General features: G+C 38.7%; 1 protein-coding gene across 7 annotated transcripts in view; it reads left to right on the top strand.

Moving 5' to 3' along the window:
- The window catches only part of LOC120307740 (mitogen-activated protein kinase 10), a 212,232-nt gene extending 186,336 nt beyond the window's left edge, over positions 1-25,896 (top strand). For 4 of the 7 annotated variants that reach the window (XM_039342825.1, XM_039342824.1, XM_039342829.1 and 1 more), the window contains exons 12-15: positions 4,227-4,290; positions 6,318-6,395; positions 13,276-13,414; positions 25,510-25,896. In XM_039342825.1, coding sequence (XP_039198759.1) covers positions 4,227-4,290; positions 6,318-6,395; positions 13,276-13,414; positions 25,510-25,561 — 333 coding nt within the window. In that variant the 3' untranslated portion in view covers positions 25,562-25,896. Of the gene's footprint in view, positions 1-4,226; positions 4,291-6,317; positions 6,396-13,270; positions 13,740-25,509 lie in introns of those variants that run through there. The other 3 variants (XM_039342827.1, XM_039342826.1, XM_039342830.1) reach the window with 2 other exon arrangements.
- The last annotated feature ends 762 nt before the right edge of the window (positions 25,897-26,658 follow it).

The raw sequence follows: 26,658 nt of genomic DNA, 5'->3' as shown, positions 1-26,658 counted from the left end.
TATACGATTCATCTTGTTCTGTAAAATTATACATTCCTTTTTGCATGCATCTGCATTTAATCTTTTTTATCTAATTTCTTTTATTATTAGCAACTCCTAGACATTTCTTTGGTAAAATTGAACCTCCTCCTCCTCTTCTTCTCCCTCCCTTTCCTACTCCCCCTCCTCCATTTGAGAAAGCATCTTAGAGTTGGTCAGCTGGTAGGTATGGAGGGGAAAGCAAATGATAAAAATTATCAGATTCTGTAGACTGTCATGTGTCTGACTGATGAAACACTTCAAAGAACTTTTAGGCATGTTTAAACCTAAAAAGCCTTTATTAGTGTAAAAGGAGTGTCAGCACGGCATGGAGAATGCCAAGATCTGAATTTCCCTTTCATTGCACATACCGTAATTTCCGGCGTATAAGACGACTCGGCGTATAAGACAACCCCTGACTTCGGCGCCGATTTCCGCGCTTTAGAAAGTCCTCTTATACGCTGGAAAATACGGTAACATTTCAGGCATTTCCCCTCCCCTATTTTGGGGTCATGATTCACATCTTCCAATTAACCTGGAGGGCAAAGATTCACTTCTTTCCCTTTTCTCTCCTCTCTCTTTCTCATCTGAATTAACTCTAAAAGTACCAGACAGTTCTGTATATTTTGTCAAAGCAAGAATATTCAATATTAGCAGCATTGACATAGACATCTTTGGCTATGTACTTAAAATTAAATGACTCCATATTAAAGAACTGATGTTATCAAAGTTCTCATTCAACTTTAATTGCCTTCCATTTGTATGTTATTTTGGGCTTTATGCCCTCCCTAACATTTTTTTTTTGATGAATTGCTCTGTTATCTGTGTTACCAAACCTTCCTTTCTAAAAGAGTATGAGGTTACGTGTTGCTTCTTCTCCCTGTTCCCTTGCCTTCTTGCAGAAGAGTACGATTTTAAATTTTAAAAAGCCAATAAAATCATGAAGGAAAAACCAGTAAAAGCGAACCTTGGTCTCTTAAAGGGAAGCAGAACTATTTATTTCCCCATTCTATATCAGAGACTGCAAGAAAGAAGCTATTAGTTAAAGTTGCGTGGTATCCTTGTAGACAAGGACGTTTCCATATACAAGTAGTTCTCGACTCACAACAGTTCATTTAGTGACTCAAGTTACAACGGCGCTGGAAAAAAAGTGACTTATGACCGTTTTTCACACTTACGACCGTTGCAGCATCCTCATGGTCACATGATCAAAATTCAGTTCAAAATTCAGATGTTTGGGAACTGAGTCCTACTTATGATGGTTGCAGTGCCTTGGGGTCATGTGTTCAGATTCTGGGACCTTCTTACAAGCCAAGTAAAACAAGATTCACTTAACAACCGTGTGACTAACTTAACAACTGTAGTGGTTCACTTAACAACTGTGGCAAGAAAGGTCGTAAAATGGGACAAAATTCACTTCACAAATGTTTCACTTAGCAACAGAAATTTTGGACTCAGTTGTGGTTATAAGTCGAGGACTACCTGTATGTTACGTAAAATCTTGGTTCTAGACTGAATCATTGCTTGATAATGTAGCCCAATAAGAAGTAAAGTGTTTAATCATTTTACTGCTTCCAGCAAGTGAATACAGGGAAAACAGTGACTCATCTAATGCAGTAACAATTGGGATCTATTTTGGTAGCAGAGAAGAAAGAGCTCATGGGGCACAGGGACTGTCATTTTGCTGTAGACCTATTCTTAAATCGGATATGACCTCCTTAAAAATATCTGCATATGTCTCCTATGTGGCATCTCTCCATTGCTTTGACAAACATACAACAGACATTTGATCTCTATTTACAACAAATAACCTGTAAAGATGCTCAAAAACATGCCTACTTACAGAATGTTGAGAAGCAATTATCCGTAAATTCTGCCACACACTTGCCCTTTTTTATTACTCATTCTATAGACATATTTAGTCTTTGCAATGTTAAGAGGATCTCAAATTCCAGATGAAAGGAACTGGACAAGCTAGAAGTCCAGGCTTTTCCTTTTTATTTCCTTGGCAACAGTAACCATGGTTACCTGCATCTGTCTGAAGATTTAAGGGGCAAGCAAGTTCAAGAGCAGCAACCAAATCCATGAGTTAATATAATTATTTTATACTCTGTTCTTTTGTTTATTAACAACATTGTTTGGAAGCAATCTGATTTTAAAAAGGATATAGATGAAATTAAGCGAAGAACAAGCTTTTGAAGGAAAAATACAAATTAGCAGAGAAGTCCTCAACGTACAGCCATTTGTCTAGCAACCTTTTGAAGTTACAAGAGTACTGAAAGTCCTCACCCTTATGACCACCACAGGTCATAATTCAGGTGCTTGGCAACCGGCATGTATTTACAACAATTGCTATTGATTGTTAAGATGATGGTTGGTTAAGGTGATTCATTTAACAACTGCAGTGATGTGCTTAACAACGCTTAAAAATTGTAGCCAAGAGAGTCATAAAATTGGGTCTGACAAGTGGTCAGGTAGTCCTCGTATACAATGACAATTGAGCCCAAAATTTCCGTTGCTAAACAAGGCAGTTGCTAAGTGAGTTTCTCCCCATTTTATGACCTTTTGTCACAGTTGTTAAATAACTCGTTGCAATTGTGAAGAGAATCGGGAGGTCATTAACTGAATCTGGCTTCCCCCGTTAACTTTGCTTGTTGGAAGCCGGCTGGGAAGGTTACTGATGGTGATTGCGTGACCCTGGGACAGTGCGACCGTCACAAATACGGGCCAGTTAGCAAGCGGCTGAATTTTGATCACGTGACCATGGGGATGCTGCAACAGTTGTAAGTGGAAAAAAGGTCATAGGTCGCTTTCTTCGGTGCCATTGTAACTTCAGTCGCTAAATGAATGGTTGTAAGTTGAGGATTACTTCATTTCCAATTAACGAAGATAATCAGGGGACTGGAGGCTAAAGCATATGAGGAACGGCTGCTGGAATTGGGTATGTCTAGTTTAATGAAGAGAAGAATGAAGGGGGACAGGATAGCAGTGTTCCAGTATCTCAGGGGCTGTTCCAAAGAAGAGGGAGTCAAGCTATTCTCCAAAGTGCCTGAAGGCAGGACAAGAAGCAACGGATGGAAACGAATCAAGGAGAGAAGCAACCTAGAACTAAAGAGAAACTTCCTGACAGTGAGAACAATTAACCAGTGGAACAACCTGCCTCCAGAAGCGGTGAATGCTCCAACACTGGAAGCAACTGGACAACCATTTGTTCAAAATGGTATAGAGTTTCCTGCCTGAGCAGGGGGTTGGACTAGATGACCTCCAAGGTCCCTTCCAACATTATTATTATTATTATTATTATTATTATTATTATTATTACTACTATTATTATTATTAGAGGATTACACATCTACAAATATAGCTATCTACAAATATAATTATAACTCATGATTAAATCCCTGGTTGATGAATGCAAGAAATTGGTTTCCCCATTTTGCCTGCATGCAATCTACGTGTGGTTAAAGGTGCTGCATTTTTAGCAGCCTCTGTCATAACCAACTAAAATTGCTTCAAAAGCTGAAGTGTGGCTCACACTAAACTGCTTCTCCTCCTCCTTTCTGAGAAAGGACACAGCGATTTTAAACTTTTTCCTTTGCTTTACCTTCTCCCTCTTGGATGAACAGTTTAATGTCTCAGCTGATGTGACCCAAACTTAGTTCAGTCCAACTTCCCCCTCCGCCATCCATTAGTTCAAGACCTAGAGAGGGGCTATCTAAAAAAGAAAAGAACTGCATCATTTTGGATGAGATGTCACATCTCTTTTTTTTTGTCTGGCTCTTCCATTCCACCCCTCTCTCCTCCTGCCCTGTGACTTGCACTCTTTGCTCTCTCACTCATTAACAAATGCTAGCTATAGGTCTGGCAGAGTGTGGGAACAGTCAGTTGTCAGACTTCATAGGACTGATCCCAGGTTTTCGTCTGTCTGAGCCAGGCTTGCATGCTTCGCTCTTTAGATGAGCAAAAGGGCTTCACAAAATCATGACTAGCTGAAAAGGGAGATCTTGGGCCGGGTTTTCAAGAATTGGATTAGATCTGTGGTCTGCCAGCCCGTTGCAGCTGTCTTGGGTTGAGGCACAGATCATGGTTTGCTCATATTTGCTGAGTTTATCCTAACTATTTCGGCATTTAAGTTAACTGAGCTCAAACTTTTGTTTTATATTCCAGTTTAACTTATTCTACTGACCTCTCTCTGTTTTAATTCGCAGCCACCTCCACAGATCTATGACAAGCAATTGGATGAAAGAGAACACACAATTGAAGAGTGGAAAGGTAATTTTTACTTATACAAGCTATAGGAATTGATTTTGCACTTGGTGTCTGCTCTTGGCTCTCTGTCTCCCTGCCCCCTGTTGCCTCCTGTACTCCATGGGGATTGTATTTTGGAAGATACAGTGAGTTGGCCTAATGTGCTAAAAAGAAACATGTTGTCACAGGAAAGCTATAATGCCATAATCGGAACCAATCTACCATTGGGCATAGTGATAATAGATTCAGGCAGCGGGTGCTGAAAGATGGCATCAATGACTTCATATTACGTTTCCTATTACTCCCTTACTGCTATAATTACTGCAGGACAGAATTGTGTTCATTATACAGCCTGCACTTGATTCCTAAATTGTTTTCAGATGCAGTACAAATAGTCCTCACTTAGCGACCTGTCAGAGTTACAAGTAACCCCCAAAATGTAGTTACAGACCGATTCCAGAGTTCCAGCAGCTGCCTCACTGCCTTACTGTGGTCACATTTGGGGCACTCACATTTATGGATGTTTGCAGCATCCCATAATCACATGACTACAATTTTGCTGATTTCTGGCATTCACTTCCGTATAAAAATGGATTCATTTAACGACCACCGCATTTGCTTAATGACTAGGATATTCATTTAACAATCACGGTATTCGCTTAATAACTGCCACCTAAAGGTCATAGAATCAGGGGCAGTCATGTGGGAATCCACTTAACTACCACACAACTTACAACTGCAATTCTAGATCAGTTATGGTTGTACATTGAGGAGCATCTGTATTTATTATTTAATTATTATACTATGCAATAGCTAGTGCTGAATTACAATCCACCTGCCTAGCCTATTGGCTTCAGCAGGTGGTGTAGTGATGGGAGATTTATGCCTCAAGTTGTGAAATTTCTTGAGCTAGCCCTTTATAGAATACTTCTAGAAATATCCAGGGTTTTCTCAGCAGGTGTAATGAACAAGCCTTCAAAGTCTGTGGCAATCAAAGCCAAGGAAGCAGAAAACTCATCAAAGATACCGTAAATGCCGGCGTATAAGACGACTTCCGCGAGCGCTGAAATCGGCGCCAAAGACGGGGGTCGTCTTATACGCCGAGTCGTCTTATACGCCGGAAATACTGGTAGTTTCCGGCATATAAGACGACGTTCTAGGAATGCGGCCCGGCTATAAAGACGGGGGTCGTCTTATACGCCGGGTCGCCTTGTACACCGGCATTTACGGTACTTTTCAAGAAATTGGTAGGGCATGAGGATCACCGTGAAGGAACTGAGGGTGGATCAGTTTTGCAACCAGAAGACACGTACAGGTAGTCCTTGACTTACGACCACAACTGGGACACTGCAACCATTAGTGAGATAGTTGCCAAGCATCTGAATTTTAATCACGTGACCATGTAGATACTGCGGTGGTCATAAGTGTGAAAACCGGTCACAAATCACTTTTTTCAGTGCCGTTGTAACTTTAAACTGTCACTAAATGAACTGTTGTAAGATGAGGACTATCTGTAATTCCTCTGTTCTTCAAAGCCAATTTGGCCATTTTAAGACTTGTGGACTTCAACTCCCAGAATTCCCCAGCCAGCATGGAATCCTGGGAGTTGAAGTCCACAAGTCTTAAAGTGGCCAAGTTTGAGGACCCCTGTTCAAAGCAGTTGACTTGACTCAAGGGGAATTGTAGGATAGATGATAGCTAGGAAAAACATAGGCGGCTATTCATTTTTCCGCCCTTGCCTAGGAGGTTTTTATTCACTGTTCAGAGTGGTTTTAAACAATATGGGGAAATACAACAGCGGTCCCCAACCCTCGGTTTGTGGACCAGCACCGGTCCGCGGCATGCCAGAAACTGGTCTGCACAAACAAGTGAAGCCCCATCTGCAGGAGGTAGGCAGTACACGAAACCACGCCCCCTCCAGTCCACGGAAAAACCTCTCGCCGTGGAACCAGTCCCTGGTGCCAAAAAGGCTGGGGCCCGCTGTAATAAAACTTCTTTAGTATGGGGAAATAATAAAACATCTTTATAACAAGCTCTTTTGTCTCTTGCAGAATTAATCTACAAGGAAGTAATGAATTCTGAAGAAAAGACTAAAAATGGTGTAGTGAAAGGACAACCTTCTCCCTCAGGTACTCAGTCCTAGTGAATGACAGTATTTTATAGGGTTACAGACCCAGACCTTAAGACAGGTCCTTTTTTCTCATCTGCATATAGAACTAGTACCCAGAAACAGTAGATTTTCATTGATTTGAAGCTAGGATGTATTCAATGGTGGGATTCAGATAGGTGAACAATCGGTTCTCTGTGTGGATGCTACTTCCGGAAGTCCATTCTGGGCCTGGGCAACAAAAAAATTGCCGAACTGGTGTGAACTGGCTGAATCCCACCACTGGATATATTCCAAGTAACTTTATAGCCTTTTCCAACATGGTCCCTTTTAAATATATAGGGATATGCAGATGTGTTTATGGAACCATAACTCCAGAATTCCTATCTACTATTTTGAGAAATTGTAGGATTTGGGCACCAGATTAGGAAGGCTGAAATAGAGCACTAGAAGATAAGCTCTATTAACTGAACTCAGTTAAAAAAAGAATTATATTAACTCCCAGCTAATCCACTTATCTAGGAATAAGCCCTGCTGAATTAATTGGGGCTTACTTCTAAATAATAATATATCAGATGGCACTGATTTGCTTTCAGAACTTTGAATGAATGAAGCTAGCTTCCCATGTCGTGTATTAATTCAGTGTTCAATGAAACATTAAGGTTCTGTAGTCAGTTCCTTAGCCATCATTAAGGGATTGACAGATGGGCTCATGGTATCTTTTGTCTATTCCCACACTTGCCTTTTCACTTCAAATGCAGATTTATCACATATAGTCCTCTGTTTTCTGTTATTATATTAGAAATTATTTCTGCATTGTTTTTCAGTCTGCTCTAGATAATATTCAACTTACATGTATTGTATGTGACTTACCAAAGGTTTGTTGCATCTCTCTCTTGTTTGTTTGTTTTTGCAGTTTGCTAGGAGTATCAAAACTTGGTGTGTGTGTGTGTGTGTGTGTGTGTGTGTGTGTGTGTGTGTGTGTGTGTGTGTGGTAACAGGAAGGTCAAGTCGCTGGTTGATGAGCTGATATTCCAAGATTACTTTTAACCATTGTGAATGAAGATAAATTATATGTGTCCCAGGATAGTGCTGGGACAATATTGCAGGATCCAATCTGAGTTGATCACCGGGACCAAAATTTATTCTTCCAAGCTTTTGGGCTCAAAGTTCTCCAAAGATGGGTTCCATCACGAGCCTGAAAGCTTGGAAGAATAAACCTTTGGCCCTGGTGACTGACTCAGATTGGACCCTGCAACTTTTAACCATTGTTTATTAAGCAGTTGAAAATCTTGGGTTCACATGATGGTTAAAATAAAATGATTGACAACTTGAAAAGGGAAAAAAGGGGGGGAAAAATCAGACTTGTTGACTGTCCCATTAGAATATACAGTGTTTCTAACTGCTTCCTCTGGATGTAAAGGAGATGCATTTGTCATATTCAAACAACAATCCTTTTAAGATTTTATTGAAGCATATTATAATATAAAATACAAAGAAAAACAAAGATAGCAGGGGTAATAGGAGAAGATAGAGAAAAAGAAAGGACTGCATGGTAAGAGAAAAAGAAAAAAAGCAGTGACATCCAACTTTTTGCACTGCAGTAAAATACAAAATACGGTTACAACCTCAATTTTTTGCTTTATATATTTAGAAAGTATCAGCCATTTCTTTCATAACAAACTTAATCTAATTGTTAAAACCTAACATTAAAGTTGTAATTTTTTCCCAGTTTCAAACATAAAGTCCACAAGCAGTTTTCAAATTGGAACAAAACTGGATAATTTTTCTTTGATTAAAACAGTTAGTTTTGCCATCTCTGCCAACTCCATCACTTTTTCCTTCCATTCTTCCATTGTATGAATTGATGCATCTTTCTATTTTTATGTATATAGTAGTATTTGTTATATAAGAACAAATTTTCAATTTTTTCCAAGTTCTTTATTCAACAGTCTCTGTTTCATTTTTACAGTATATTTGTTATAAGGATCTTCTGAATAGAGACCAAAAAACCCCCCTCCTGGTCCAAATATTTATTTAGTTTATCATATGCAAACAATAATCTTATAAGCTATGGTTGTCTGCATCTATTTCCCTTCAGTTATGTAAAACCTAAAAAAATTCATATTCATTTTGACAATGAGTAAGGTTCGTTTATGGATCATTACTGATATACTTTTCCACTAAAGTTCAAGAACAATTAGACCCGTGGTTCTCAACCTGTGGTCCGTGGACACCTGGGGGGGTGTTGGGGCGGAGTTGCGATGTCATCAAGCAAAGGCTTGAAGAAATGTTGTGATTTAAATCTTTAAGTCTTGGTGAGCTGTACAAAAGGTTTTTAAAGGGGGTCCATGGTGAATAAAAGGAACCACTGAACTAGGCTGTCTAGCTCAGGGGTAGGCAACCTTGGCTCTTTTATGACTCGTGGACTTCAACTCCCAGAATTCCTGAGCCAGCATGACTCAGCTTGGAAACCTTTTCCTTTCCCCTCAGCATGGCTGGCTCAGGAATTCTGGGAGTTGAAGTCCATGAATTCTAAAAGAGCCAAAGTTGCCTATCCCTGGTCTAGCTAAATAATTTCTTTGCCGTTTTGATTCAAATGTGGCTATTGAAACTATATTTGGCTTAGGACTCTGACCCTTTTCTACAGGAAAATTTATGATGCTATGTTATTCCTCTTTGGATGCTTGATCGCTGACTTTATCCTCACGAACAAGTACTGCTTCAAGTGCTATAAACCAGAGATGGTTAATATCTTCCACAGAGCCACAGAAGGCTTGCTGAGCTCATAAACCTGATTTCTTTTTTTTTTTTTTTGGCCTGTTTTTAGATTCCTAAATATAGGAATGGAAAACAAAGAGCTTGGAAACAAAGTATTTCCATTTCAATCCTTAAAATCTTCCCAACCTAAAAAAAGGAAATCATGTCAAAGGAATCTTTTTATGTTGCTAAAGTGGTTGAATTTCAATGATGTGATTTAGAGATAATTGTCAGGATTTTTGATAGGAGAGGATTGGGCAAGGGTGACCCTGGTCCCTCTTTTCCTCAAGATTTTAGTGATGCTAGAGAGTTATCTGAGATCTAATGCTAGCCTGAATTCCAGCCCAAATTTACCATTCTGTGCATAGTATATTTTCTTGCTCCATTTTTCTGTTAGTCATATTTATATTTCTGGATGATTTCCACATTTGCTTCTCCTGTTCAGTTTAGAAGGTAGCAAGCAGAGGAAGGAACAACCTTTGTTGTTTCCACTGGTCTTAAGCGAACATCACAGGCCAACAACTGTCCACAAGGAGGGTAAAACAGAGGATTCAGATGTCCCCCCCCCAAATTTATTTTTGAAACTTCCCCATCATGGAGAGCGAATGCAAAACTAACTTCAATATTGGTTTTCTTTTCCTCACTAATCTCCCTGCACCATGTTTTTGCTCAGCACAGAAAAGCCGAAAGGAATTGCGGGTAGATGGCTGGATTAGCATAAGTCTTTCAGTACCACACATTTGTTTCAGTTATGTCAGAAAGGCCATTTAACAAGTTCTTACGGAGCTGAAAGTGAGGGACAGAATACACAAATTTGATTTAAGAGCTTACTGAGCTGTGGCCCAGCACCATCGTTCCCGAAGATGGAGTGGATATCAGAATAAATCATTGCTCATGGGCAAATTTGTCTTATAAAGCCCTGCCTCGTAGGTGATTTATAAGGAACAATAGTAGGATGTGCTTGTAGGGTGAAATAATATAGAAGTACTAATTAAACTTAGCCTTCGCTTAAAATGGAGGATCACCTTACTCCAGACTACTGTTTGTGACTGGCAGAAAACTTGTTACTTCCCTCTTTCCTGATAAACAGAGGACTGTTGTTTTAAACACACCTCACTGATTTCCTTGCAATTGCAGGTAGTCCTCGACTTAGAACCATTCATTTAGTAACTGTTCGCACTTACAATGGCACTTGAAAAAATTGGCATGACTAGTTTTCATATTTATGAACATGGCAGCATTCCCATGGTCACATGATCAAAATTCAGGTGCTTGGAAATTAAAATGTATTAATAATAATAACAACAATAGAGTTGGAAGGGACCTTGGAGGTCTTCTAGTCCAACCCCCTGCTCAGGCCAGAAACCCTATACCAGGGGTAGGCAATCTTGGCTGTTTTATGACTTGTGGACTTCAACTCCCAGAGTTCCTGAGCCAGCATGATAGCCAACATGGCTGGCTCAGAAATTCTGGGAGTTGAAGTCCACAAATGGTTGTCCAGTCTCTTCTTAAAAACTTCCAGCGTTGGAGCATTCACAACTTCTGGAGGCAGGTTGTTCCAGGTTTGTTATGATAGTTGCATTGTCCTATAATCAACCATTTGTAATCTTCCCAGATTGCTTCCAACAAGCAAAATCAATTGGAGAAGCTAATTATTGCATGATTCACTTAACAATTGCTATGATTCACTTAACAGCTATGGCAGAAAAAGGTCATAAAATGGGGCAAAAGTCACTTAACTATTGCCTGGCTTAAGAATGGAAATTTTGTGTTCCATTGTGGTTGTAAGTCGAGGACTATTTATACATATTTACTTTTAATTTCATAGAATTTAAGTTGTATCATTTTTATTTTTATCAGGAATGATAAAATGAACTGTAGCATAAAACAGTAATTTTCCAGGTTCCATCTTGAGAGAATTGTGTTTGTAGAGATAATGTGTTATCTGAACACCAAGATCATGCAATAAAACTAATTAAAAATAATAGAAAAGGACAGTGAGGGAGGGAAAGAAAAACCTATTTCTTTATTATAACTAAAGAAACAGCTCTCTAATACAACTCTTCAGCCACAGCCTGCAGTAATTCATGGCTATCGGTCAAAGACTAGATATTTATATATTTAAATGTATTTGTTGCCTGACTCCCAGTGACTCTGGTTGGTTACAATTTTGTTAAAATCTTTAAAAGAAGAAATTACAATTAGAAAAGTTTATCTGAGAAACCATCTCAGATATCAAAGGGATTAACCTGCCCCACCTGGGCCAGCAGAAAGGGGATGCTGCGGATCTGGTCAGACCAGGAATTTTGAAGTCCAGGGGAAGAGCCTTTTCTGCTGTGGCTCCCGCCCTCTGGAACATCTTGCCCCGCCCCCTCTGAGGTCAGATCCACTTCGGAAAAGGCCTTGAAGACAAGTCTGTGCCAACTAGCCTGGAGCCCCAACAGGTGTGCAGCACTTCAAAGGTGGTTAATGGAGTTGAGAACATCCTCCTCTCTGTGTGCATTTTGCTCCCTCCCTCTCTGTCCTGCTTAGTTTTATATTAACTGAATTTTAAATTTAAGATCCTTATTTATTGTTTTAATGTTTTAGAGTGCATTTTAATCTGTAAGCCACCGAGAGTCGCTTTTGGCAAGATTGGCAACTTATAATTTTAATAATAAATAACAATAATAAATAAAATAAAAAATGTAAAGAAATAATAGTAATATTAATAGCACTTATATACCGCTTCATAGTGTTTTACAGCCCTTTTTAAATGGTTTACAGAGTCAGCATAATGCCCCCAACAATCTGGGTCCTCATTTTACCAACCTTGGAAGGATGGAAGGCTGAGTCAACCTTGAGCCAGTCAGGATCGAACTCCTGGCAGTGGGCAGAGTTTGTGTGCAATACTGCATTCTAACCACTGCGCCACCAGAGCTCCTTATAATAAGTGCATATTGGTCCCTTCTCAAGGATGGTAGAAAACACAAGATTGGACAACTGAAAAGCACATGGGTTACTTTAAGGAGTTGGTGATTGCAGTGGAAAACCAAAGTAATACAAAGCATTTTCTCTTTATTCTATTCAGTATTGATGAAATCCAGTAAGGGATGCATTATATATCTCTAAGCAAATCAAATATTGCAATCTCTTGGGTGGTAAACGTATTAGTTGTATTAATCAATTACATCAATCCAATTCATATTTTTAATGACGTATTAGTCACATTCATTACATATTAATTACATTACATTAATGTTAATTCATTACATTTAATTACTAATTAATTAATTGCAACTAATTTTATGGCTCTTGATAGGAAATCTTCCACCACCCTCAGATATTTTGGGGGGAATTGTAGCATTTCCCAAATAAATTTTACTAGAGCCAAAATTAGCAAGCAGACCTCTTTTGTTCCTGCGACTTAAAAAAACCCCAGATCCCTAACCCAATTTATTATCCTTCATATCACCCTCATGTAATTGACTGCCAGAAGCCTGATAACTTGGAAATTAGGCCAAGGACTCATATATCTCTTCCTCTGTCTGGCCACCTAAGTAATTTTTTTTCCTATTGAGGGCCATGTACCAACAATGTTAAGGATGGAGGAAACCCATGGTTAAAGCAAGACCCCTCCTTTCTCTTCCAACCAGCCAGTCTTCCAGGGAATCAGGACTGGGCATAGACCAGGGGTGGGGAACTATGGCCCTTTTATGACTTGTGGACTTCAACTCCCAGAATTCCTGAGCCAGCCATGTTGGCTGAGGAATTCTGGGAGTTGAAGTTCAGAAGTCATAAAGGAGCCATAGTTCCCCACTCTGGCATAGACAATGTAACTAGCCATTTTTGTTTAGCTTAGAGGAGGGGTAGGCAACCTTGGCTCTTTTATGACTTGTGGACTTCAACTCCCAGAATTCTGGGAATTGAAGTCCACAAGTCATAAAAGAGCCAAGGTTGTTTACCCCTGGCTTAGAGAAGCTGAGGAACATTAGGCATTATCTCCCTCCTTTCACAAATGTTTAGAATTTGTCCTTTAGAAAGAAGAAATGCCAGACAGCACTGGAGGGCTGGATCTGAGAGGTACGTGCATTTATTCTGGTCTCTTGAGTGTTCCCTTGCTTCCAGGTTGAATCACGTCGGTGTTCATTTTCTTAGCACAGGTGCAGCAATGAACAGCAGCGAAAGCCTCCCTCCCTCCTCATCTGTCAATGACATTTCCTCCATGTCCACAGACCAGACCCTGGCATCGGACACCGACAGCAGTTTGGAAGCTTCTGCAGGACCCCTTGGTTGTTGCAGGTGACTAGCCGCCTGCCTGCGAAACCCGACGTTCTTCAGAAGATGATGCAGTTTATAGGGTGACAAATCAATGGTGATTAGGAAAGAATTTGATGATGGCAAGGAAGAGAGAGAGAGAGAGAGAATGAGAGAGAGAGAGAAAGAGAGAGAGAGAAATCAAAATACACATACTGATTAAGCAAATAAAAAGTCCCTTTCAGCCTGCTTCTCCTAAAAAAAAAAAAAAGAGTAATGTAAATGCAGCTAAGCTCGAGTGTATATTTAACTTATAGTTGCTCTGCTTTGGTCTTCTTCCAACAATGCTTACTGCATAAAAAGAGAGAAAGAGAGAGAGAGAAAAGCAAAAAGAATAAGAAAAAAAAAATTAAGAAAAAGAGTGAGAAAAGAGGAAAAAAGTTTTAAAAGAGCTTTTTTTCATTAAAAATGGCAAATTTTAATGGTTGTAAAAACAGCAATCTGCAACTGTCCTTTCTCATAATGGCATGACAAGGTGGACAGTCCCCTCCCTTTTTGTGTATACATGTGTGCTTATTTAACTGCTCTCTGTTTCTGTTTTGGATAAATATACAGAGAACTGCACATGTATCTTGGTGTACATACATACAAATATGCATTTGAAGATACAGTATACATGAAGCTGTGTGTATGCATAAACTGAAGAAGCAGGAGTCTTTATGTCTACACACAGCCTGCAGTGGAGAACAACCTCCTGTTGTGTTTTTAATGGCATTTTCATTTGTAATATAATCTCAGTGTACAGTATAGCTTGTTTAGTTGTTCCATGGGTTAGTTTAAATTATTTTATGGCTAAAATCTTAGAAAGCTCACTTCTGAGTTGGTATGTGTGGGGCTAAACTGGAATTGTGTACAATCAGAATCAAACTGAAGTTTTCTCAGAATCTTGATGATGTAGCATCTTAAATTCAGTGTTGTTTTAACAGCAATTTTTGGGGAGGAAAAATATAGGATGGTGACCTAACCAGTTAGTTATTCATACCCATGGCCATAGAAATTGGTTTTTAGAATATTCATATATGGAAATAGCATGTTTTTCTATGGACATTGTTAGGAGAGGAACTCATTTCTATCATATTGTTCATGTGAACTTTTTGGAAGCTCTTAGTTGGTGCCTGTGGATCTTCTGATCCAATGTGTGTCATCTTAAGTGAAGAGAGAATTACTAAGCACCACCCTGTCTATTGAAAGTGACCATCAGTTTTATTGAAAGGTGTTATATAAATTAGACAAGTAATAACAAGCATGGATAACTGGTCCCTAGCCTCAATCACATCCCTGGACCTGTGTCTTGGAAAAAAGTTGCATACTTCTGTCCTAATTTGGTTTTGGGAAACTAAAATCCACCAGGCATAAAATGTTACAAGATTCCTCTTTGCAGAATTTTCAGCAAACTGTCAAATAATTATCAGGTTCTACATCAAGGCAGATTGGATAATTTGCTAGGCAAATATGAGCCTTGGTTTTATTTCTTAGATCTGAATAGAACATTACAATATCACAGTCTGAAAATTTTTTACTGGGAGAGGCAAACATTTTTTCCTGGGCAATAACAGGTACTTATTTGTAAACTACATATTTTGGCTGCTTCTTGAACCATATGGTGTATTCCCTGTATGCAGAAACATAATGAAGTCCAATTACAAGAAGATAATATCGCAGATCTGTTTATTCATAGCAATTTACCAAGTCAGTGTGTTTGAGGCTGTGAATGACTTCTTAATTTGGTTTAAAGTTTCCCATTTATGTAAGGGTTATATCTCTAACTACTTTGAGCTTTCACTTTTTCATCCAGACAATCTAAGCCAGGCATGCTCATGATGTTAGTAACTTTATCAACCAGTGTTGTTAAGATATATCACTTGAGCAAGAAGTTAAGGCAAAGATCTGCCTGCTTCATATGGGACAATGTTCAAACATGTCATCTGAGGACTTGGGAATGCAAGAGCAAAAATGTTCTGGAATGATGAAGAAGCTCTGAAGGACTCCATCTTCTCTGCACATATAGCTTGTTCCCTGTTCTCAGTCAGACCAATGGTGTACTGTACCTGGTCATGAAGAGCAATGTCACAAACCTGGCTTTTTTTCAAAACTCAGGTGCTGAATCTGTTGATACCTGAATGAATGGTAGGACTGTAGTCTAACTTTTAAAGGATATCCGAGATGTCATTTATTTCCCCTAAATAAAGCTAGAAATCAATGCTTATGGATTAACCTGTACAGATTGCCATTAAGCCATGTTCAGAATGGCAGAAAATGTTAACATCATTTGTTATGTTCCATTTTCGTTCATGAAAAACTTCAACCTCCTTACTTATCCAAGTGGTTAGAGCAATTCTGCTCTATTTCCCAGATGGCTGTGATATTGGGAAGAGTCATTCCAGAGACTAAACCAAACAGGGAAGTCCAATGTCTTCTCCAAGGTTAGAGTCAGGGATTCAACTCTGGAGGTTGAAATTCAGCCCCTTGTATAGCCCTTGAAAACACAGTCCCAAAATATCAGGTATTTATCTTTAACAACTGTCAGGGTTAGATGATGTGAATCAAAACAAAATGAACTTGCTAGTTAATTTCAGTGAAGACAAATAAACATAAAGTATGCACAATTAATACACAGCTGCAAGTCACCCTAGCAACCATGTTTAATTAAGCCTGTTAATATTGCACCGGTCTGAATGCCATACAATATTAGGAGTATTTCTAATGATGTAATATAGTTTCAGTTGCTAAGTAAGATAGTGAGGGAGTAGATTTTTCTTTGAAGAAAACGAATCAGAAAGTTTAGTTGTGCAGTATGTATAACAGCAATAAGCAATAGGTTATTACTGCAAATATACATATATAGATATAGATAGATAGATACATATATATATATATAGCAATATAGGGGACAATCTACTAAGTGCCACTAAAAGTCATAGCCATGTGGGTGGTATGTATACAAGAATCACATGCAATTTCTGTACAAATGAAAGTCACACAGCGGTGCTTAATCTGGTGCGCCCGTATTCTTTTCAAAGCCATGAAATGATGTTATCTCATGTGGCATTGTAACTTGAATCCAGCCTGGAAGAAATCCCAATACACAAGAAATGGTATTATTTACAAGAGGGACAACAGTGCGTTTGGGGATTCCATAAAGGCAATAACAGAGAAATGATCTTCTAAGCAATAATGATGTTTGCTTAATGTGTATTTTCTTTCCTAATATCACGGGCAATTAAAAGCCATTTCCCACTGTCCGCCATTTTGGTACTGACAGGACTAAAACCTGGGAGTTGTTTGGAATCACACATTATCGTAAGATGTGATTGTTAACTGTCACCAGAAATCACATTCAACAGCAAAAGCAGCTGAGTTTAGCGAAGATACTAAATCGCTCAGGACAGTGAAAATGCCAAGCCGCATTTATAAAAATGAATGAATGAATGAATAAATAAATAAAATCTCTCTGCACACTGGATATGGCAGATGAGATTTTACAGAAGCACAAGGTGAGGGTGTTAGGACCAAATCTAATCAGTGCACTAATCTACAATGGCTTAAGAACAATACAGGTAGTCCTCGACTCACGACCACAACTGAACCCAAAATTTCTGTTGCTCAGTGAAATAGCGTTGAGTTTTGCCTCATTTCACAACCTTTCTTGCTACAGTTGTTAAGTGAACCATTGCAGTGGCTAAGTTGGTAACGCGGTTGTTAAGTGAATCTGGCTTCCCCATTGACTTGTCAGATAGTCAAAAAAGGTGATCACATCATCCTGAGACACTGCAACCGTCATAAATATGAGTCAGTTACCAAGCATCTTAATTTAGATCACGTGACCATGGAGTTGCTGCAACAATCATAAGTGTGAAAAATGGTCATAAGTCACTTTTTTCACTGCCGATATTGAATGGTCGTTAAATGAATGGTTGTAAGTCGAGGACACCTGTATCTGTATCAGGTGGTCCTATATATTAAGAGAATTGTCATTACTAATCACTAAGAAAAGGATTCAAAATCAAGCAACTGGTGTCATAAGTCTGTTGCATCATCTTTTGTCCACTCATCACTTAAAAGTACTGGATACCATTCTGGGCAATTTATTTCTAAAAGGATGTAATCAAAATTGAGAAAAGAATGACGGATTAATGATTGAGGAATAATTTGAGGCAATCAAGTTCTTCTGAGGATATGTTGATAAGCTTTATTGTTCCATTCATAAAGTTTATAAAGAGAGAAAGTGAAGAAAAACGGCTAATATTAAACAGTTGAATGCTCAGAATTATCTACAGATGTAATTGTAGTGGTTATAAATAAAGGGAAATAAGTATTTAACCATGCAATCGATGATTAAGATGAATATTATTGTTGCAGAATGGGTCAAGGTCAATTCAGAAAGATGATTAACTGAAAGTCAGCTACTTTCTTGGTATTTCAGATATTCGAACATACATTAGAAAATTATCAAGACAATGGCCAGAACATGTAGGATTTTATTGATTGATTGGTCCATGAGGTTTGTTCATACTCTTCGTGATGATAACTTGTCATAAGTAAAGCAAATTACAATGTGTCTCATTTATTGTCAACTTCAAAATAGGAATGCTGGAATATGTCACAGGCAATTTACTCTGCCTTCTAATTGTTGAACCTGAATTAAATAGATTTTTCAAAATCATATCAAAATATGTGTACAACAATGTTAACAACCAGTTGAATGAAAATTGGATTGCAGATGGAAATGGAAGGGCATGCAAAGCTGCTTGTATCCCAAAAGTTCTAAAGTTAACTAGAAGCAAAGTAATGATATAAAGTGTTTCATTTTATCATACCCACAATGAGAACTGATAGAAAGGATAATGTCCAACTGACATTATCTTAATTTAAGATAGCATAATGCAGAACCCTTTATAGCTTGGTGGTTAGAGGATGAATAATAGCCAGTTTGACCACAGTAGGTATAGAAATTCTGCAGAATAATTCACAAACAAAGCAATAATTTGCACTTCAGTGCCCTGCTTTAAAGGGCTACTTGAACTGTAGTGTTGTTATCTAGTTCACTAGAAGAAATACCACAATCCTTGCCTTGAATTTGGTGCCCAGTTCTTAGATGACCAGTTAAAAAGGATATTAATAAACTAGAATGTTTATGATGAAGCTCCTAGATACCATACCCTAGAAAGAGATATTAAAGAATTGGGTATGGCTAGTCTAGAGAAAAAAGTATGGAGAAGCAATCCAATAGCCATATTCAAATATCTGAAGTATTTTCAGAAAGATGGACAAATTGGCTTTTTTTTCACCATAGAACAGGGATTAATTATTTCTGTCTGGAAGCCACATAGGTTCTGTGCAGTATGTCAAATGTGAAAGTAGAAAGACTTCAAAAGTGGGTCAGATTTAGGATGGGGTAGCATGGGGCAAGGTAGAGCTTTTTAAAGAGGTAAAATAAGTTTCTCCAAACACTCCCCCATCAAAGAAAAGGCAAAGGGTTTGGACTGCATGAATTGAGCAGCCAAAAACAAAGCCAAAAAAAAAAAAATGCTAATAAACTTCAGGAGGGTCAGAGATGATACTATTCTTGCAACGTGGCCTTTGAGGTCAGTACCAATTACAAATTTCAAATTACAAGAAAAGGATAATTCGTTCCTAATGCTGGAAGTTGTTTGGCAATGTCATGAATTGGCTCTGGAGCGCTGTTCTCTCCTTTTCTAAATTTTTAGTAGGACCAGATGGCCACCAATCAAGAGCACTTTTGTGGAATTACTGCTCCAGAAACGATTTTGGATAAAGATCATTGAGGCATCTTTTAAGTGCTAAGATTTTTTATGAATTCAAGGAAGTAGGAAATAATTCAGCTTACCATAATTTTACTTTTAAAAGAGATCAACAATCATCAGCATCACATATCAGGGAGAGTATAACTAGAAACAAGGTTATATGATGTGAAGAAGAAAATATCCAGATATAATGATGCCTAAGACAGCAACGTCTTTTAAGAGACATATTTTCTTAGGCTTTTTTTAATGGCTGAGCTTGCTGTCTTATTTTGCTCCAAAATTTTATCTCAAGCATGGCAGAGTGGTTGGGATGTGGTTCACAACGTCTAGATCAGCTGCTCAATGGCTGTGCAGCTCCAAAAATATTTGGTTAGTCCTACATGCATTTTTTTAAACCTCCCTCCGAATTCTCAGGGGTTTTAAACTTTTATCTTAGTAAGTTGTTCTAAACAGATACTGAATTTCATTTTAGTTCCACTTCCCCTTGTTTCCAAAACATTTAGGTTGCTTTTACTAAAATGGGTTCAACTCTGGATTTTCACATTTAAAACAGTATGCTTGTCCAAGAAGCTGATACGTATAAGCTGAAGAGGGTGTTTGGTGTTTGAATTCACCAATCTAGACACAACACATGAGCTGTGGGTACGCCAATACTGGAGGTTTTAAAGAAGAGATTGGACAATCATTTGTCTGAAATGGTATTGGGTTTCCTGCCTGAGCAGAGGGTTGGACTAGAAAACCTCCAAGGTCCCTTCCAACTCTATTATTTTGGATCTATGAGCTCAGAAGTTTCTCTCAGCCAATTCTGAATTGTCACAAAAACCTCTGAGGGCTTTTTAATAGGGTATGGGTTTTGCAAGGAAGTATATTGCATTCAATAAGAAAGCAAGTTCAGGTTACTAAATGAACTAGTGTTCTAAGGAATCATTGATTGATTAAGTGCCATTGTTTTTCATTCCTAGTGCCTACAGTAAAAATGCCATCTTAAATTTTCATTCTCTGCTACTTGCAAAACCATCAAAAACTGACAAGCTGAAGAAAACTCTGTTGCTTTTTTTCATTTTCTGCAGACCAGTCATGTTTTAGGATGGATAGTATCTTTCCGCCCAAATCACCGTAATCATAATCAACTAGGCCAGTGATGGCGAACCTTTTAGAGACCAAGTGCCCCAAAACTGGCCCCGCCCCTGCTCCACCCTCTGCCCCGTCCCTGGTCTGCCCCCCATCTCCCACCCCACCTGCCCGAAGGCTACTCACTGCCTCCAGGGCCCAACGCAGATCACCCAGGCAGCCCAGCAGCGCTATGGCAGCTACACCCTCTGCCCGTGCCCTGCAGCATCAACTGCATGATGGGGTGTGAGGGCAGAGTCTTGTCTATGTCCTTGGCTGCATTGCTCCATGTGGGCCATGCTCGGGGGCGACTCTCCTTCAGGGGGGCTGCTGGAGAGAAGGTGGTCGCAGGGGAGGCAAGGCTGGGGCAATGGCATGTGTGCCCACAGAGAGGGCTCCAAGTGCCGCCTCTGGCACCCATGTCATAGGTTCACCACCACTGAGCTAGGCTCTGTAGTGTGTTTATGATGATAAAAGTACTATCTTTGCAGACCTCTTATATTGTAGGATGGCACGGCTAGAGAATCAGTGATTTGGCAGAATGTGTATTAAAGGAAATTTTGTTGCGAGTCTTTTTGTTGCTGAAAACCTTCCCTGTTGAAATTCAGTCTACTATGCAGCTGTGAAAGATACATAGGAAGTAGAAGTGAAGAAATATAATCTTCAGCCCTTGGGAAATACTCTAAAGATAAGAATGTTGGTAGATTCTTCTGAGCATTTTGAAGATACTTGGTTTTCTTCTTTAAATACTTGTTCAAAAGAATATTTTGTCTCACAGTGCAGAGAGGTTTATATCTGTATGAATGTCCCTTCAGACTGCAGGTGGGGCTGACATATATATATATATATATATATATATATATATATATATATATATATATATATATATATATATATATGTTTTCTGACGTTTTCGCGGGTATTTGTATATAGGTCTTTGGTTGTTCGGGTTTTCTCCCGCGTAAAATTGGAAGTGTCTTGGCAACGTTTCGACGAAGTCACATTCGTCATCTTCAGGCTGGTGTTTTTAGCTTCTTGCTTTGAGCAGCAATGTGTGGTTTTAGCTGTTTCTTCCTTTTAACTGCCAGTGAGGGTATGAACTGATTGGATGGGAGCTTGGCTGTGTTCTGATTGGGTGGAGGTGTGTTCTGAATGGTTAGGGGCTTGGCTGTGCTCTGATTGGCTGGGGGAGTGTTCTGTTTGGTTGTGCTCAGGTTAGTCTGAGTTGCAGAGGGGTTTAAGATTTTGGGGTTAGGGAGTCGTTTGTCAATAAGGGCAGGTTTCCAAATGGCTGGTAGGCGGGAGGTATCATCTCGCTTGTTCATGCTGTGTGGGCGTTTTTCTATCTCGATGGCTTCTCTGATTATTCTGTTATTAAAATGTTCACTTTTGGCAATGGTTCTGGTATTTTTAAAGTCAATTTCGTGTCCTGTGGCTTTAAGGACAAAAAAGAGGAACCAACATCTTCCCTGGTCCAACACCTTAAAGCCACAGGACATGAAATTGACTTTAAAAATACCAGAACCATTGCCAAAAGTGAACATTTTAATAACAGAATAATCAGAGAAGCCATCGAGATAGAAAAACGCCCACACAGCATGAACAAGCGAGATGATACCTCCCGCCTACCAGCCATTTGGAAACCTGCCCTTATTGACAAACGACTCCCTAACCCCAAAATCTTAAACCCCTCTGCAACTCAGACTAACCTGAGCACAACCAAACAGAACACTCCCCCAGCCAATCAGAGCACAGCCAAGCCCCTAACCATTCAGAACACACCTCCACCCAATCAGAACACAGCCAAGCTCCCATCCAATCAGTTCATACCCTCACTGGCAGTTAAAAGGAAGAAACAGCTAAAACCACACATTGCTGCTCAAAGCAAGAAGCTAAAAACACCAGCCTGAAGATGACGAATGTGACTTCGTCGAAACGTCGCCAAGACACTTCCAATTTTACGCGGGAGAAAACCCGAAAAACCAAAGACCTACATATATATATATATATATATATATATATATATATATATATATATATATATATATATATATATATAAAATCCTGTATAGAGAAAATGTAACATAGTTCTGGTAAGAATTGAGAATCCTAAGTTTGCCTATGGCCATCAAGGACACTAAGAAAATCAATATCTTTTTATAAATTGCTTAGTCTATAGCAGGGGTCTTCATACTTGGCCCTTTATGACTTGTGGACTTCAACTTCCAGAATTCCTCAGCCAGGCATGCTGGCTGAGGAATTCTGGGAATTGAAGTCCACAAGTTATAAAAGAGCCAAGTTTGAAGACCCCTGGTCTATAGTTTATTTTCAGCTCCCGTTTTAATTATGTTTAGAGGGTTTTTTGTTTGTTTGTTTTTGTGCCTGTCAGTCAGTTTATGACTCCTGGCAACTTTCTACACAAATCCCTGTAATTTTCTTGGTAAGGATTTTCAGAAGTGGTTTTTGCCCTTTCCTCCTCCCTGGGTTTGAGGTAGTGTGACCTCTTCAGGTCACCCAGCTGGGGTGCTTAGGACAGACTCTTGAAATAAATGGGATAACAAGACATGGCCCATCATACCAAGGAGTGCACTGTAGATATGGTTAGATCTGAATCTAATCTGTCTGAATCCAGAACAACAATTTAAAGGACTTTCCACCTTCCATCTGGTCAGAATTGTACAGATGTGTGTCAGACTGAAACTTTCCTCACTTTTTCAGAAACAGTGCAAATACTTGCATTTGGCAAGATGCAGTCTTCTACCTTACTTCAGTAAAGTATTAGCAAAATTCTGTTGCCTATCAAAAAATCTGCCACAGAGGGGTATATATCATGTAGTCAAGATATAAGCCAAGAAGATTTCTTAGAATAAGCTTTTGTGTGGAAAACTGGAGAAAAGAGACAATTTGCTATTTACTTGGACTGAGTTCTTTAAAAAAAAAACACCAATTTCTGATAGACCTGTGCAAATGTTGGCTAGGTTGGTAGTTTGCTGAATTTAACGTGATTTTGTCTTTTTAAAATGGAAACAATTTGTTGTAATCTGGAATTGGTTTGAGTTTTGAATGAGAAGGCACAGTCCATTTGAATTATTCTACATAAATATAACTGTGTGAGTGCATTTCTGTGTGGCGAGGAGAAAAGAACTTGTTAATTATTTTACTGATCTGTGAACAAAAATAGCCTTGTTCGTAAGATGTAATAGATTAGGTTTTGTTGCAAACTGTTTGCTTACCTTATGGGCTGTATCTTAATTAAATTTCATCTCGGTTTAGTCCCCATGGAAAATGGAATCTCCAATCAATTGCCCATCTAACCGGGAAAGTTTCTTTAAAGTCAAGAGCTCTGGGGAGGTTTAAGATTGAAGCTTAAAGTTATGCTGTAGAAACAATGTTAACTTTTAAAAAATGATTTAATTATATAAATCTATAATAGTAGGTGATGTCAAGCAGTCTTCTATGTGCGGAATGCTTTTTAAAATTAATTTAAGATCAGCGTGAGTTTTTTGGATCAATGGTTTATCACTTTACAGCAAAAAACTAGACTAGCTTTCCTTCCGATTTGCTTAGGTGGGATTATCATTATCCAAGTCTAACTTTAACATATTTCATTTTTAAAATGTCAATGGCAAAGGGAGGGGGGCAGCAGCAAATTGGCACTTTCAGTTGAGGATTTTCTGGCAGAAGTGAGATTAGGCTCTCTCCATCTCCAATTATCTTTTTGAGAATAGCACAAAAGGAATAATGATGATGTGGCTTTGTTTCCAAGGGACAATTTTCCTTTGAAAGGAAAGAGGGAAAGGGTGACGCCTCCCTACAGCAGCTTTATATCTAATCCTTGTGAAAATCTTTTTGAAATGTCATTAAGTGAAGGCCTCTGAAAGAGGCACAGGAAAAGCATCCTTTTGCTTGATAGACAACAATTCTAGATTGGACTTCATTATGAACCAGAGATCAAAAAAAAGGGATGCTGTTGGTCAGACAGATAAAATCAGAATCTTCTGCTCAGCCGTGATGAATGTTAACCCGTGTATTGATCCCAGGATAAAAGTAGTCCAGTAATGTCGAATATTTAAAGCAACTTGTAAAATTGATTCAAATATTTCCCTTTTAGTCTCAAGGAAATGGGCCAGCTATAAATCCATATCCATTTTGCCCAAGGCAAGTTTTCATTTTTATTCAGTCACAAAAATGGAAAGTTGTGTTAAGTTTTTTTTTTTTTTTTTGCAAAAAGCCTTGTTGTACGAACAATATATGTTTTCCTTCTACCCTCCCTAAAATTCCAGTTTTATACCTGTGGATTTCTGGATGACATTGCCACATCCTTTTGTGACTACAGTATAAGGAGGAATAGGCACTCATATCTAGTTACAGGGGTGTGTTCTGTGTGAAAAGCAGTGGAAGTGGAGATATAGGAGTATGTTGATCAGATAAGTCCACCTGCACCCTCCTCCACTGTGTGCATGAATCTCTTGCTGGCTTGGGCGTAAGAGGTGGGGTTTTATTATGCTTGTTTCAATAATTGTATTTACTTAGCCCAACCTGCTAATGCAAGTATATCTTAGAACTAGTCAGGTGGGTTCTGACTTGTTGAAGTCAGCAACCTAATGTCAACTTCACTAAAACGAATCTGTCCTCCAGGGCACAAATACTTTGATTCTAAGATAATAGAGCTAATTCAATTAAATATGCTTTTTTTTCCTGTTGAACAAGGCTATGCAGTTCTATTTAGTAAGGAACATATTGTATGTAAATATCTGTACTGATTCTCTCCTTTTGTTTTTGTAAACTTTCCTGTAACAAACCATTGTTCCTTTTGTACATTTCAAAAGCCACTGTATGCCTCCATGTGCTACCATTGGTCATTTCCTCTGTTGGTATTCTCCAGCAAGGAAAAGGCTTAGGGGTTTCAGCTGTATATAGAGACAATTATGTATATTTAGCAAATTGAGTAAGTGGGACTTCTGGCCAGTAATATGTTTTGAAACAAGGATATCCGGATCTCCATATCCCAGTAGCAAAGCCAAACTGTTCACCTTGCCATGTCCATCCTATAACACCTAAATTGCACTTGCTAGATTTCTGCACAATTGGCGTGTCACGTATAATTTACAACGACCAAGAGCATGACTTTTCGTGTTGAGGGGAAAAAAACCAAACCATTTTTTTAAAACACCTTTTCTCTCTCTCCATATATATGTATGGAAGAAAAAAAAGAACACACAAAAGCCCAAAGCCGCTTGTTCAACATCAAGACTAGAAGAGGAAGACGTGTCCAACTTAATTTCAAGATCTTAGCTTTGAACTTGATAAGTCACAATAAGTGATGTGGATGAACTGACCAATGTGACGCTTGAAAAGGAAATGAACATCATTGCATTTTGTTTACTTCTCCAGCCATTTTACTTTCTACCTTTCATTGTTTCCTGTGGGTGGTAAGAGGGGGAATGGAGGGGTCTTGGCCTTGTTCATCAACTTTTTGTGGATCAATGTTGAGTCAATGCATTCTAACTTCTATTTGTTTTGAGTTATTAAAAGCAGAAGGGAGTCTATTTTCCCCTTTGTGCCAAAAAAAGAAAAAAAAAGAAAAAAAATCCTTTTGGAGTTCTTGTCTAAATATTTTTTTGCACTGTTGTCTTGACTCATTTTTCCCAGGAAAGAATCAAGCTAGCTTATCGTCAGAATGTTGCCTCTGCAGAACAAGAGATCCTTCCTATAAATCTATGGAGCTAAGCGGTACATGTATGGTTACTATACATTGAGGGCATTTATTTCATTTTTTAAAATATAAATTTTAAACTATTTCACCACGAAAGGGCTTTTGAACAGGTTTATGGGATTTAAAAAATATATAAACTAAAACCAAACTGACAGACACCATGAAATAATGCTGAGAAAACAAAGCAACGAAACTCAGAATAGTTGCAATAGACTTTCAACAGGTAAGGAAGCAGAAAAGCATTTGAGAATTAAAACACGGCTCTACACACAGTTCTCAAGGTGTTTTGCAATTCCACAACAGGAGGAACCATTTGGATATTTTGAGATGGGAGCAGCAGCAGTCCGGGTTAGTGGTTTGTGGAATCTGGAATGCCTTACTAAAACTGTTCACCAGCGCTCCTTATTTCAGCTACCTAGGTGAAAACTAAATCCAGAAACAGTTCCAAGTTATGGATCAGATCTGTCAAGAGATAACTAGCATTCACATTGCACAATGCAGTATAATTAATGCTGATCATCTTGGCTAGTATTCAAAAGATCTGCCTACATTATACTTAAAATGATTAGCCACAGCATCCATTTAATTCCAGATACTGATCAGAATATGCCATTCTTCACAACATTCCATTATGGATT

The sequence above is a fragment of the Crotalus tigris genome, unplaced genomic scaffold (assembly GCF_016545835.1).
Source record: "Crotalus tigris isolate CLP2741 ecotype Arizona unplaced genomic scaffold, ASM1654583v1 scf7180000017814.3102382, whole genome shotgun sequence".
Classification (NCBI taxonomy): domain Eukaryota; kingdom Metazoa; phylum Chordata; class Lepidosauria; order Squamata; family Viperidae; genus Crotalus; species Crotalus tigris.
This window is presented reverse-complemented; position numbering and strand designations above follow the sequence as displayed.